The sequence below is a fragment of the Zosterops lateralis genome (assembly GCF_965231275.1).
Source record: "Zosterops lateralis genome assembly, chromosome: 5".
Taxonomy (NCBI): domain Eukaryota; kingdom Metazoa; phylum Chordata; class Aves; order Passeriformes; family Zosteropidae; genus Zosterops; species Zosterops lateralis.
In genome coordinates this window covers 5,794,069-5,807,315 of record NC_139766.1, presented here as the reverse complement: position 1 = coordinate 5,807,315, position 13,247 = coordinate 5,794,069, and the positions used below count along the sequence as shown (strand labels likewise).

General features: G+C 49.3%; 1 protein-coding gene across 1 annotated transcript; it reads left to right on the top strand.

Moving 5' to 3' along the window:
- Positions 1-7,149: 7,149 nt before the first annotated feature.
- LOC310909991 (histamine H2 receptor-like) lies at positions 7,150-13,068 on the top strand (the record flags this gene model as incomplete). Its single annotated transcript, XM_083862381.1, is given in 5 exon segments — positions 7,150-7,385; positions 7,387-7,462; positions 7,574-7,847; positions 11,050-11,226; positions 12,396-13,068. Coding segments are annotated over 5 exon segments (1,215 nt in total). The 5' UTR covers positions 7,150-7,370.
- Positions 13,069-13,247: the final 179 nt, after the last annotated feature.

Here is a 13,247-nt window from a genome sequence, read left to right as displayed (position 1 = left end):
CAGGGAGGGGGTTGTGTTTGACTGTGACACAATTTTCTTCCTTCCTTCCTTCCTTCCTTCCTTCCTTCCTTCCTTCCTTCCTTCCTTCCTTCCTTCCTTCCTTCCTTCCTTCCTTCCTTCCTTCCTTCCTTCCTTCCTTCCTTCCTTCCTTCTCTCTCTTTTTCACTCTTTCTTTCTCTCTCTTTTGCTCTTTCTTTCTCTCTCTTTTTTTCTCCATCCTTCCATTCTTGGAGTGGAAAATCCATAATTTAAAGTAGATTTTATTTTGTTCAAAGGGCAATCTGCTATTTCTGAAGCAATAAATGTGACACAAAATGATCCAAACACGCTCTTCCATCACAGTTTGGGTGTTAATGTCAAACCTGAAACCTGAGAGGCCAATTGGCAGCCAGGAGCTGAGCTATTCCAGGGAGAGGACAGTAAATCTGAGTTTCTTTACTTTGCACCAACCCTCTCCACACGCATTGAAAAAAATTCTCCAGTGTCATTTTTGGTGGTGGGTGAAGCCAGCGCTCAAAACCTTTGCAACAGTCCTTGGAAAACAGATGGAAAAGGAGACTGATGTGCCAGTGACAGCAATTCAGTGCCAAGAGTTGATGCCTTGGAGAGTGATTTGGGGGTTGTTTCAGGACAGGAGCTGTGGCTGAGGGTTACACACGCCCATCTTTGTGTCTGACATTCACCCCAGCGCTCAAAGAACAACATTTATACGCCTTTTCTTGCCGAGTTCCTTTTCTGCCGGCTGAGTGGAGGAGCCCGAGAGGTGCCGGTCCCTCCCTGAGCTGCAGCTGGGAGAGGGAATTGTCCTTTCTAGGCAGCCAGTTCAGCCAGGGATGTGCCTAAAGAACCCCAAATCCAGCACCCACCATCCCCTCCCATCTCATTCCATCTCACCCCATTCCCATCCCATCCCATTCCCATTCCTATCCCATCCCATCCCATCCCATCCCATCCCATCCCATCCTGTCCCATTCCCATCCCATTCCCATTCCTATCCCATCCCATCCCATCCCATCCCATCCCATCCCATCCCACCCCATCCCATCCCATCCCATCCCACCCCCATCCCACCCCCATCCCATCCCATCCCATCCCATCCCATCCCACCCCCATCCCATCCCATCCCATCCCATCCCATCCCACCCCATCCCATCCCATCCCATCCCACCCAGACTCGGGGACAAGGCAGAGAGAGGTTGGGCAGGTAACATCACCAAACTCGTGCCACAGTTTCCTCTTCCAGCCCGGGATTTTTAGGATTTTTCGTTTCAGTTTATGAACAAAACGCCCTGTTTGGCAGCAGGGGAGCCAAACCCACGGAACGCCTCTTATTTTTTTATTGCTGTTTTCACGCATCAGGTCTCCGTGTGCCTGTAGCTGCCGAGGGGGAGTGGGAAGGGCCGGCTCGAAAGCAGGAGAAAAGGGCGCACAGTTTCCAGGGGGAGCCCCGTTTCCCGGAGGGAAGGAAGGTTTCCCAGAGGGAAAGAAGGGTTCCCGGAGGGAAGGAAGGGTTCCCGGCTGGAGCGGGGAGGAGCGGGCGCTGCGGGGCGGAGGAGAGACGGGGGCGGCTCCTCCGCCTGCCTCGGTAAGTGGCGCCGGCGGGATCCCCATCCCCATTCCCATCCTCATCCTCATCCCCATCCCCATCCCCATCCCCGGGCAGATCCTGACACCCCATCCCCGGGCAGGGCTCCCCACGGGCACGGCTGCTGCTCCCCTCTATCACAGGCTCCCCTGAGGCACGTCCTGAGCCCTCTGCCCAAAGGACACCCCCTTCAAACACCGTCTCCCCCTCGGGAAGGGTTCCCCCTCTTCTTCCCCACCTCCAAGGGAGATCCCCTCGGCGGGCAGGACCCGCAGCCCCTCCCCGGGCTGGTCCCCGCTGCCCCGGGCTGGTGCTGATGTGCTCCACAGCATCCTCCTCCACGGCGTTTTGCCCTGCCTTGAGCTGGGAGATTTGCTGCCCTGGGGCTTGGCGCTTTTACCCTCAGAGGTTTGGCGGGTTTGACCCCAGGAAGGGCGGATTTGGCACCCTGGGGCTGTGGATTTACACCCCGGGGCAGCGTCTTTGCACTCAAGGGTTTGATGCTTTTGCACCCCAGGGGCTGGGATTTTTGCTACTCGGGGGTTGGAGGTTTTGCTACTCGGGGGTTGGGGGTTTTGCTCCCCAGAGGGTGAGGGTTTTGCCTCCCCAGGGTTTGGGTTTTAGCCCCCGGCTCGGTTCCTAACGCCAGTGATCCCCCCGGTGTTTGCAGCGCGGGTTTAACTTCACCTGAGTTTCACCGCTGTGATGTGGCTCCGGTCTCTCCTCTCCCCCCGGAGCAGCAGCGGCCGCCAGAGACTTTGTGTGGCTGTGGAGGAGCTTTACATCTGCCAGGGGAGATCCCGACCCGCTGTGCCGCCTGTGGAGGAGGATTCCGTGTCCTGCCTGGGGGCAGGAACCATCAGCTTCACCCAGCCAGGCTGGGAGCAGCTCCGAGGGGAGGGATCGGGATCTCTGGGAGCCCCTGGTGCCCTCCAGCCGGGAAAACATCGCTGAGCTGCCTCAGCCATCGGCTCCCAGGGTGAGGATATTGTGTTTTACTCTTTTACTGTGTTTTACCGTGTTCCCAGGCCCGGGGCTGTCAGAGATGCTGCAGGAGCCGTTCCGTGCTGGTTCGGGGGTGGAAAGAAATCGTGCCCTGGGAAACGCTGCGCTTCCATCGGGAAAGTTGGATAGAGGGAGGGAGGGGAAGAGAAGGGAAGGCAGTGGCGAGGCTCACTCGCTGCACAGAGTGTTGAGCTGCTGAAAGCATCCCCAGGCATCCTCCCCCTCCTCCATCACCACCCCCAGCCTTCCACAGCGCACAAATCGCTCGCATTGTTCCACAATCACAGAGCTCTCGCAGTTCTCTCGTGGGGAGGAGGAGGAGGGAAAGGTGTGAGAGGTAAACTCCTGGGGCAGGTGCTGTTCCCTGTGCCGTGGTTTGTACCTGATTCAGCAGAGCCTGCCAGCAAATGTATTCCCAGTAATAGATTTCCAGTTCTCATCGTTCCTCTAAGATTTTAAAGGGCAGTCAGCCTTGAGATTGCAGAGTGGTTTTTTTTTCCCCCCTTCCCTTGCCATAAAAATATGCCTTTTACTGATGAAATTAACCTTTAGCTTGGGATTTGCCTGGTGAATAAATTAGGTCAAGCTTTCTGGATATGAAACGGGAACTGAAATGCTGGAGTTGATTTCCTCAGGCAGCCTCAGAGCAGAAACCAACCCATCAGTTTTTTGAAAGGAAGTAAAACTACAATATCCAAAAAAGACCAGTGCAAACCTTAAGGCATCTGAGATCCCAGGAAACCCGGGAAGATCCCACACCTTGGTACAACTGGGCATTTATCCCTTTGGTTTTGCAGGAAAGACAGAAATATTGATGCTGTAGGAAGACTCTGGGCTATCTGAGCAGTGTAACCACATGGGCTGCTGCAGCTCACAGGAGAATTTAAAAGCTCCAATATTTTAAGCTGAGGAAGTGCATCCCTGGGGAAGATGACATATCCTGCTTTGTCCCAATAATTTCCACAGAGAGGTCAGGATGGTGCCATCCCCTGCTTTCCTGTGTTAACCATTCTCCAGGTGGTTTGAGAGCAGCACTTCTTAGTTAACTTACTTAATTTAGCACACTTTGGATAAGGATTGGCTTCTCAGTCAGAGGTAAAAGGATCCAGACATCCACCCCAGGCTGTGACAGGCTCTGGAGGAGCTTCCAGGGACTCTGCCTGGGGATTCTTAAAGGGATCAGGAACAGCAGGATCCTGTTTTCTGCACCCTGAATTAAAGTTTAAGGTTCAGACCTGAAGTTTCAAGAATCCAACACCCCTTGTTTTTATTGTGGGAGTAATGGATGTCAAATAAAGACAACCTTATTTCCAGTCCTTCAGCCTTTGTGTTGATAAAAAGAAAAAAAAAAAAGTATGACAAAAGAGTGTTTCTCTAGTGCTTTGTGAGCGTGGGCACATCTGCCTGCTGGTTTTGTGCACTGTCATACTCCTGGATGTATCCTGCACTAAGGAGCCTGCTGTGAGTTTTTCACTCAAGAAGACCTTTTAACCCAAGCTGGTGGCTGAGATGGCACCTGAGGAGCACAGAGAACTTGCAGAGAGGAATTCTAATAACCGTGTCCTAGTTCTGCTCGAAGTTTGGGAGTGATGTGTGTTCACAGAGCACTGTGAGTAATGATCTGCTTTAATTAGAGCCGTTCTAACGCTGATACAAACTTAACGACTGTGTGGGAACCGTCATTCTTTGCAGGAAGGTGCGACTTCAAAACCTTCTTGTCTCAGTGCTACCTCTAAAAATACCCAAATAGTTAATCCAGGATTCTCATCTATCATAGAACAAAAATTTGACAGCGATTTTTTAAAAACCTGAAGACTGGAGGTTTTAAATGTTATAATTTGACATAGATTAAAAATAAATAAATAAAATTTATCCAACCTGGGGTTTTTTTTTGCTGTTCATGTCTTAGGAGCCTACCCTAATGCTGCATGCACACCTGGGAGAACCTGGGGTTCACTGGGTGCTACTCAAGTGTTTGAAGTGGTCCATGTGGCTGTCCCTGAGCTGTCTGTGTGAAACATGCAGGAGGAGAACGGCCTGAACAGTTATTTCTGCCAGGAAATGTGGCTGCACTGAAATCCAACTGTTCCACGGGAGCTCATCCAGTCTGGTGACATCCTCAGTGGAGCTGTTTAGAAAGAATGGTGCAGATTTTGCTCTTTCCTGTCAATTATGGGAGAGCTGCAGACTGGATTTTTTATTTTATTTTTATGGGGTGTTTGTTACCAGGATGTGGAGTGTTGTCCAGGGAACATTTTCATTAGGACTGAGGTGCTTAAGACAGCCTACAGACTTTTAGCAGTGCTGTCCAAAAAATTTGCCTGTTCTCAGTGCTGGAGGAGCAGGAGTTCTTCAGGTCTCAGTCAGTGACTCTCAGCTCCAGTGAGGAAGAGCTTTTCCTCCTTTACTTTTTTTTTTTTTTTTTTTTTTTTTTTTTTTTTTTTTTTTTTTTTTTTCTAGGCAGCTTGAGTCTTCTCTTAATTTTGTTTTTATTTTTTTTTTTAATTATTTTTAACTTGAAAGAAAGGAGACCACTAAATCCAGCAAATAAACAGAAGTCAGGGGATGGAGCTGAAGATTTTGGAGGATGAGTAGGTGCATGAACACACGATCACCTCCAAGGACAAGGTCACTATTGCTTTCAGAAAATGCAGCCCAGCTTCACAGTTGTGTAGGAATCCTTGGAAGAAGTCAGCAGGTGGAAAAGAAACACCTGGGTGGTGTAGGCTGCTCGGAATTCTGAAAGGTTTTCAGTATAGTCCCTCATGGTGGGGGCTTTTAAGGAAATGTGATAGTCCTGAGTTAAGAGGGAAGTTCCCTGTGTGAAAAAATACTTGTCTGAAAGGTGACATGCAGGAGGGGTAAGTGCAGGGTGAGTTACAGAGAGGTCAGTGATGGTCTTTACAGGGGTAGGGGTTGAGGTATGTGGGGTTGTAGAAATCTTCAGCTGGGAAAAACGTGAATCATGAGGTGGTGATATTTACAGGCAAAAGGAAGTTTAACCAGGGCATGAAGGATAATGTCTGACTTAATGAAGTGAAAAATGGTTTTTATGAGACTCACTGAGCATTACAGTGGAAGAAAGAATTCAACTGTGGAGTGATGGGGTTTTGAAAAGATGAACAGGACTTAATTTCCTAATTTCATGCTCTTTTCCCATCTAAAGCAGTGGGCTCTGAACTCTTTTTGCTGCTCAGGAACAAGACCTTTGGATGGCCACAGCCCAGTGGAAGGGTCAGCTCAGTGCCACTCAAATCAGCAAATCATGGCAGGGATGAAAGGTGGTGAAAGGGCAGCAGGACAGAACAGAGACCATGCCCTTAGGTAAATCCACAGAGCATTTACCTCTTGGAGACTGTCTGGAGTTTTGGTCCTTCTCAGAAGGTCAGAAGAGCAGGAGGGATGGGCAGGAATCCTCTGTTGCTTCCTTGTGAGGAATGAGCAAACTGGCAGATGAGGAGGGAGCTGGCAGGGTGTGACAGGGGTTGAAGAGTCCACCAAAGGCACTGAGGGAGTGGATGGGGATGGGTTGTGTGATTTCTCTTCCAATGCAAGGACCAGAAGCACTGAATGAAGCTGGCTGGTGACAGGCTCAGAACAAGCAAAAAGAGTTGTTTCTTTGCAGGACACAGAGCTGAGCTGTGGAAGTTGTCACTATAGGAGGTCATGGATGCTGAAAGTTTGTTGGGCCAGAAGGGAAGCAGGACAATTTCATGGTTCAGAAATCACTGAAACCATCTTAAGAGGTAATTCTGAAGCAGAGGCTGCAGGAAGGACAAAGAGATGTTGGGAACATTTTGCTGCCTTATTCTTACACTTCTAAGACAAAGTTTGGCCCCTGTGAGATGAGGCAAGTTGGGCTACAGGGATGTGTTCCAGGCTCACTCTCACACTGCACTCTGTAGGATGCCCTGGAGATGTGGGATTGACCTGAGGGTACTGGGGAAGGAGATCCTGGACACAGGAGAAGTGATCATATTTAAATATAACAATTTGTCATCAGGAAATATTTCTATAATTCTCTTTTTCCCCACAAGTTTTGTCTTTGTGTTCCCTCAGCTACACCAGTGAGCTTTGTACTGCTGGAGTTTTTCTCACCTTCTCACCTACCTGTGACACCACTTGGTCAGAGCTTGGGAACTGAGCTGTGGACACGAGCATGTGGATTTCCAAAAATGGAAAAATCCCCAATTAAAAATCCCCAATCACCTCCCATCTGGGCACAGAGGGAACCTGAGTCTGGGGTCGGGGCTGCACCTGAGACACCTCAATTTGATGATCTTCCAACCTAAACCATTCTGTGATTGCAGGATTGTGCTCCCTGTGTAGCTGCTGGCAGCCCTGCTTGGCCATTCAGACTGCAGGATGGAGCTGCCCACTGTGGTGGTAAAAAACCTCTGAACTTCACAGTCTGAAAAAGCACCAGGACAACCCAGGGCACAGCATGGACTGAAGAGTGGGGTTATGAGAGCAGCCAGCCTGGGCAAGCAGCCCCAGCTGCTCTGGGGGTGGCAGAGATGATAATGAGAATATAGAACCACAGAATGATTTAGGTTGGAAAGGACCTTAAAGATCATCTAGTTCCAGCCCCCACATTATGTGGACTTGGCATGCTGTTCAGTGGGATTTGGCTCAGCTGCTTTAATTTTTTATTTCAGTTGTTTTCTTTTCCTCTCTCTGCTCTCAGTACATTTCTATTTTTTTTCTGGTCTCATGCTTCATCTGATGATGCATTTTCATTCACAGGAGGGCTTTTAATTGCCATGAAGGACTTCAGTCAATGCTGCACATTTATCCTCACCCTCAGGATTTCAGACACTTCTAATGGGCTGCTAACCACGGGACAGTGGTGGCACAGGCACAGCAGGGTGTGTGGATTTTTCCTGGAGCAAATGAAGCATTAAATATAATTTCCTGCCTTTCACACACCCACAAAAATCGTTATTAAAGTAATTCTGGTTTCTCCCCTTTTGCCTCGCTCAGATTTTAACAGTGGGAAGATGCTGATGGACAGGAATGAGAGCTGGCTCTCTAATTTCTCCTCTGCTGCCCCCTCCTTTGCAAGGGCAGGGGTGGGGCTGCAGGAGGTGCTCATCGGGCTGGTCCTCACCCTCATCGACGTGGCCACACTCCTGGGAAACACCATCGTGTTCCTCTGCCCCGTGGTGGAGAGGAGGCTGCGCACTGTCACCTACATGTTCATCATGTCCCTGGCCATGGCAGACTTCCTTGTGGCCTGTCTGGTGATGCCCTTCAGGTGAGGAGTGTCCCTGGGGTGTGAGCAGAGGAGGACAAATGTCCTTTCTCCCAGCTCTGCATCTGCTCTTGGAGCTGGGCTGGGATTCACCTGCTGGGGTCTCCAAAGGGCTGAACTGTGGGTTGGTGGCTGTGTGTGCTTTCCCTGTCTCTGCTCTGTGTTATGGATCCCCTGGTAATTCCTGCAGACACAATTCCCAAGGGTGTTTTTCCTGTTGGCCACACAGAGACCCTGGCTGCTGATCTGAACTTGATTTCCAGCTTTGCACATGGAGCTTCAGTCATTGAGCCCCTCTTGTCCAGGACTAGCCCTGCAGATGGAATGTAAGGAATTTATTAAGGATAAGCAGAGAAATTTAGGCTTCCCCTGTATTTCATGGAAGAAGAGGCACTTGAGAGGGTAGGTGTCCCTGCATGAGGTTTATATTTATGAGAGCTTCACTACCTGGCTAAAACAGTGAAACAAAACCAGAAAGCAGCTGACTTGTGATCCTGGCTGTCTTGTCCTGCAAAGCAGCCATAAGTTTGTGTAAATCAAGGAACTACACCCTGTTTTGAGTTCATGGGGCAATAAGAGGAAGCTGAACTCTTTTCCATTGCTATGTTTCAGTTCTCATGGGACTGCCTGTTACTTTGAATTTGGCACTGAAGAATATTGTCCCAAAAAGCAATTACAAGCTGAGTTAAAAGTTCATGGTACCAGGTGGAAAAAACCAGTTAATTATGTTCTTTTTAAAAAAATATTACTGCTAACTTACATTCTATGCTTGATGAATTTTAAGTTCAGGTGCTGAAATTATCATAGAACCATAATATGGTTTGGGTTGGCAGGGACCTTCAGGGGCCATCTAGTCCAACCCCCACACTGAGCAGGGAGGGACACAGGACCTGGACCAGGCTGTTCAGAGCTCCATCCAGCCTGGCTTTGAACACTTCTAGGGATGGGGCAGCCACAGCATCATCTCTGGGCATCCTCACTGTGAAAAAATATTTATTTTGATAGATATCTACTATCTATCTACTAACACCTATCTATTTTGATAGATATCTACTACTTGTAGTGATATCTACTACTTTTACTTTATTCCATCTACTTTTAGTTGTGTTTTACTTAAACAACAAAACTTACAAAGGGGAGCAAAGATCAGAGCATGGTTGGTGCTGTGTGCCCCTCTTGAATGTCCTGGTGCTGCCTGGTGGGGAGACCTGCCAGGTCCTGAGGGGCCTCTGGTGAGGAATGGACCCTGTTGGCTCCATCAGTGTTGTACAGCCCTGCCAGCACAGTGGCTGCTGTTTCACACTTTCCCTCTGTTCTGGCTTCACATCAATGTTGCTCTTTTGGATTTCAGTTTGCTCCTCAGCTGGCAGGTTATTATGTGCCAAAGGGAAGGAAAAGAAATGATCTTAGGAGGCAGTTTGGCTCAGGAATATGTGTCAGAAGGGGAAAATAAATTTGCCACTTGGTGTCTTAATTTCATAAGAGTAAGACTTTTGTTCCTGGCTTGGCTGGTTTGCTGGAGCGGTTCAGCTGAGCTTAGCTTGTTCTCTGAGTACTCCAGCCAGTCTGTCATTTCCAGGCTGAATATTTCCAGCTATTCTTTTCCTCTGCAAGCAAGAGGGCAAGGCAGGGGTGACTTCACTGTGTGCTTTTTTGAGCTTTTAGTACTCCTTCTTATCCAGCATCATTTCCAAGCTGCAGAGACTTTTTACCTCAGAGAAGAGTGGTCAAGTGTCCACTACCCTATGCTGTGAGAACATCTGCAGGTCGGGTGCATCCCCCCAGGTGTGTGCAGGTGAGAACTGGGCACCTGCTCACCTGGGATCTGTGTGCAAGGGTGTCCTGACAGCAGCACAGCTCCTCCTGGGAGGCCAAGGCACACCACAGGCTCTGCAGCACCTCTGGGGATAAGGAGGGCTCTGAGGAATGGCAAAACAGCACCCAGGTCCAAAACTGAACCTGTGCTCCAATTCTAGTGCCTCATTTCCCCTCTGTAAAAGAGCCATGAAGCCTTTCCATGTGTGTGCTGTGGAATCCTCCATGCTGCCCATGGTGCAGGGACAGGCTCTACTGTAGTTTGCTTTGATTTCTGCATGGAACCCCACATAAAGAGCTGCTGAGGGCTGGGACCCTTCAGCAGCACTGCACCCACCTACAGCAGTTGTGTGCTCTGGAACAACCTTCACAGGTGCTGTGCTGATGAGATGTAGATCAGGCATAGTTTTCTGACATCAGGTTGAATCCCTTGCTGCACACTTGAGCACAGCAGCTCAGCAGACCTGATCTCACTGTATTTAACCAGCAAGCTGGGAAGTTACAGGATAATTAAAGCTCTGCAGGACTAGGGAGTTACTCATCAAATTCACTCACAGTGGTGATTTCAGCAGCCTCAGGAGCTGCAGAAAGCTGAAGGAAGAAAGGAGAAGCAAATGGCATCTCACTGAATGCTATAGAAACATGCATCAGCCTTCCTACAGCTGCCATATGCTCCTTCCTTCATTGCTCACTTCTCACAGGCCCCTCTTGACTTTGTTAGAAGTATTTTTGGTATTATGTCTGCTTTTTATTGGTGTGTTTACCTTGCTGAGGCATTTATGAGCCACATAATGTACAAGCTGCATGGGCTTCCTCCTAGGATGTTGTTGTTTTGTATTTTTTTTTAACCAAGAGTGGAAATATTTTCTGGTTTTGAAGCATTCAATTGGATGCAAAGTGAATTTCTTGGAGATGCTCCATGCCCCAGCATCGGGGAAAAATCACAAAAGACTGTGCTGTGTCAGCACTGGGAAAATGCTGTGATAAACAAAGCTGTGCAGATGTAAATTTGGGGAGCTTTGTGGAGCAAAGCAACTCTCTTGAGGCACATAGGCTGCAAGAAGCACAGGGTTGCTCTTGTTCAACCATGCTCCAGCTGTGGGGTGCTCCTTTCTTGGGCTGTGCTTTGAGGATGAATCCCAGAGCTATGTGCCCATCTTTAGTACCTGTGTGATAAAATACAGCATTACCTCAGAACAGTCACAAAGGAATAGTAACAGAATGGTTTGGGTTGGAAGGAACCTTAAAGACCCTCTTGTTCCAGCCCTGGGCAGGAACACCTCCCTCTAGACCAGGCTGCTCAGAGCCTCACCCAGTCAGGCCTTATACACCTGCATGGGCTGCACAAACAGCCCTTCCAGCTGTGATTTCCAGCTGTTTTCTCTTCCAGCATCATCTATGAGGTGACGGGGATGTGGCTGTTCGGGAAGCTGTTCTGCAAAGTCTGGATCTCCTTTGATGTCATGTTCTGCACTGCCTCCATTGTCACGCTGTGCTTCATTAGCCTGGACAGGTACTGCTCCGTGGTCACCCCCTACCACTACTCCAGGAGGATGTCCCGTGGCAGGTGAGTGCAGTTTCTCTCCTCATTTTGGGTCCTTCCAGGTTGTCACTTGGCCATGGTGGACATTGATCTGAGACTGAATGAGCTGTTGACAGGTGCTTCCCAGATGCAGAGTGATGTGCCAAAAGGAACTTTCACCATTTAAAACTGCAGAAAATGTTTAATGTGGTGCAGGAGAGGACAAGAAGGATGCAGCTGAGGGGGGTTGGATGGTGCTCCTGGGAGAATATTTTTTGAGCTAAGGAAGAGTTGCAAAATGGGGTAGAAAGCAGTGATATGGGCTGAGTTGGACCTACAGGTTTTTCCTTGTGCAGTCATTTCACAGAATCACAGGCTTGGGTTGGAAGGGACCTTAAAGATTATCTTGTTCCATCTCCCTGCTCTGAGCAGAGACATCTTCCACCAGACCAGGTTGCTCAAGCCTTGGCCTTAAACACTTTCAGAAATGGGGAAGGACTTTGAAGAACTTCTAAGGACTAGGTGAAAGGAGACCCAAAGAATGCATACAGCAGTAGTCTTCCCTTTCTTAAACTCACCATCTTTTCTGCAGTGATACTCAGGGAAAACAGAGAGTTTCTGAGCTCCCATGAGGGTTTCACGTGAAGGGCTGAAGTGAGGACTGCAGGGTGGGGAAACTCATCTGGGGGTAGGCAGAAAGGACAGTGCAGCAGTGGGGTGCTTTACAGAGTGGGTTCAGGCTCTTCTAGGCATGTTTTCCCACTGTCACTCTTGCCGTGTGTGATTTGTGGACCACAAAGAGAGGAGGGGGCTGTGTGGCCCGCCTTTCAGATTCTGTCATCTGGTGCCCATCAGGCCCCAGAGGGTGGGATAATGACCAGATACTAAAGCTGAAAGCAAAAAAATCTACATGCTGTTGTTTCAAATACTAACAAACATCTTCTGTAAAACCTTTCCTCATCTTTTCTCAGCCAGCTCTGAGCACTCCTTCAGCTGACCCCAATTCAGTCAACTACAGACCAATTACCCACTTGTTAGAGATACGCATGTCTGGACTTGTTGTACTCCAGCTTTTTTTCCCTTCTCCACGCCCTGCTGGACTGCTCAGCAGCGATATCCCACACAGGTTACCATGGGGATTGAATCGTACTGGATGTTCTCAACTCAAAATTACTCAGACCCTCTCTCCCCTCCACATCTCTTTCCTTTTGCAGATGCATTGTGATGACCTGCACGGTCTGGGTGTATTCCTCCCTCATTTCCTTCCTGCCCGTCATGCAAGGCTGGAACGAGATCCCTGGGGTGGACTTTGATGCGGGCACAGAATGCATCTTCGTCACCAACTGGGTTTTTGCCATTGTGGCTTCTGCCCTGGCGTTCTTCCTTCCCTTCACGGTCATGTGCAGCATGTATTTCTTCATCTACCGCGCTTCCCGCCTCAAGGCCACCCGCATCATGTCCCAGACGCTGGAGATCCACTACCACCCCAACAGCAAGAGGCAGAACCACCTGCAGCTGGAGAACAAGGCCACGAGGACCATCAGCATCATCATCTCCGTGTTTGTGCTGTGCTGGCTGCCCTACTTCGTGCTGAACGTCTGGCTGGCGGCCAGAGGTGCCGACTCAGCCAGCACGGTGCTGCTCGGCACCTTCAAGATCATCACCTGGCTGGGGTACTGCAACTCCACCATCAACCCCCTGCTCTACGCCTTCCTCAACAGGGACTTCCAGCACGCCCTCAAGAAGCTGCTGGTTTGCAGGCGCAGGTCTCAGGTGGACGCTGGGGAGGACATGGTTTCCATAGCCACCTTTGCCAAGACTGCTCCGGACCTGGAATACAGTGTGACGGTGCCCAACGGTGCCCCCAAGGGAAAACCCAAGTCATAGAGATTTGGGATCAGTCACTGGAAGTGGTGATACAGAAAGTGCTGGAGCACATCCCAATGGAAAAACAAAGAGTAGGAAAGTAGGGGAAGGAGAGGCTGGAATATTACAGCAGGGGACAATACAACAAAGATGCATTTCTTCACCTTCCACAGTTTGAATAATGAGGAACTCAGATATTT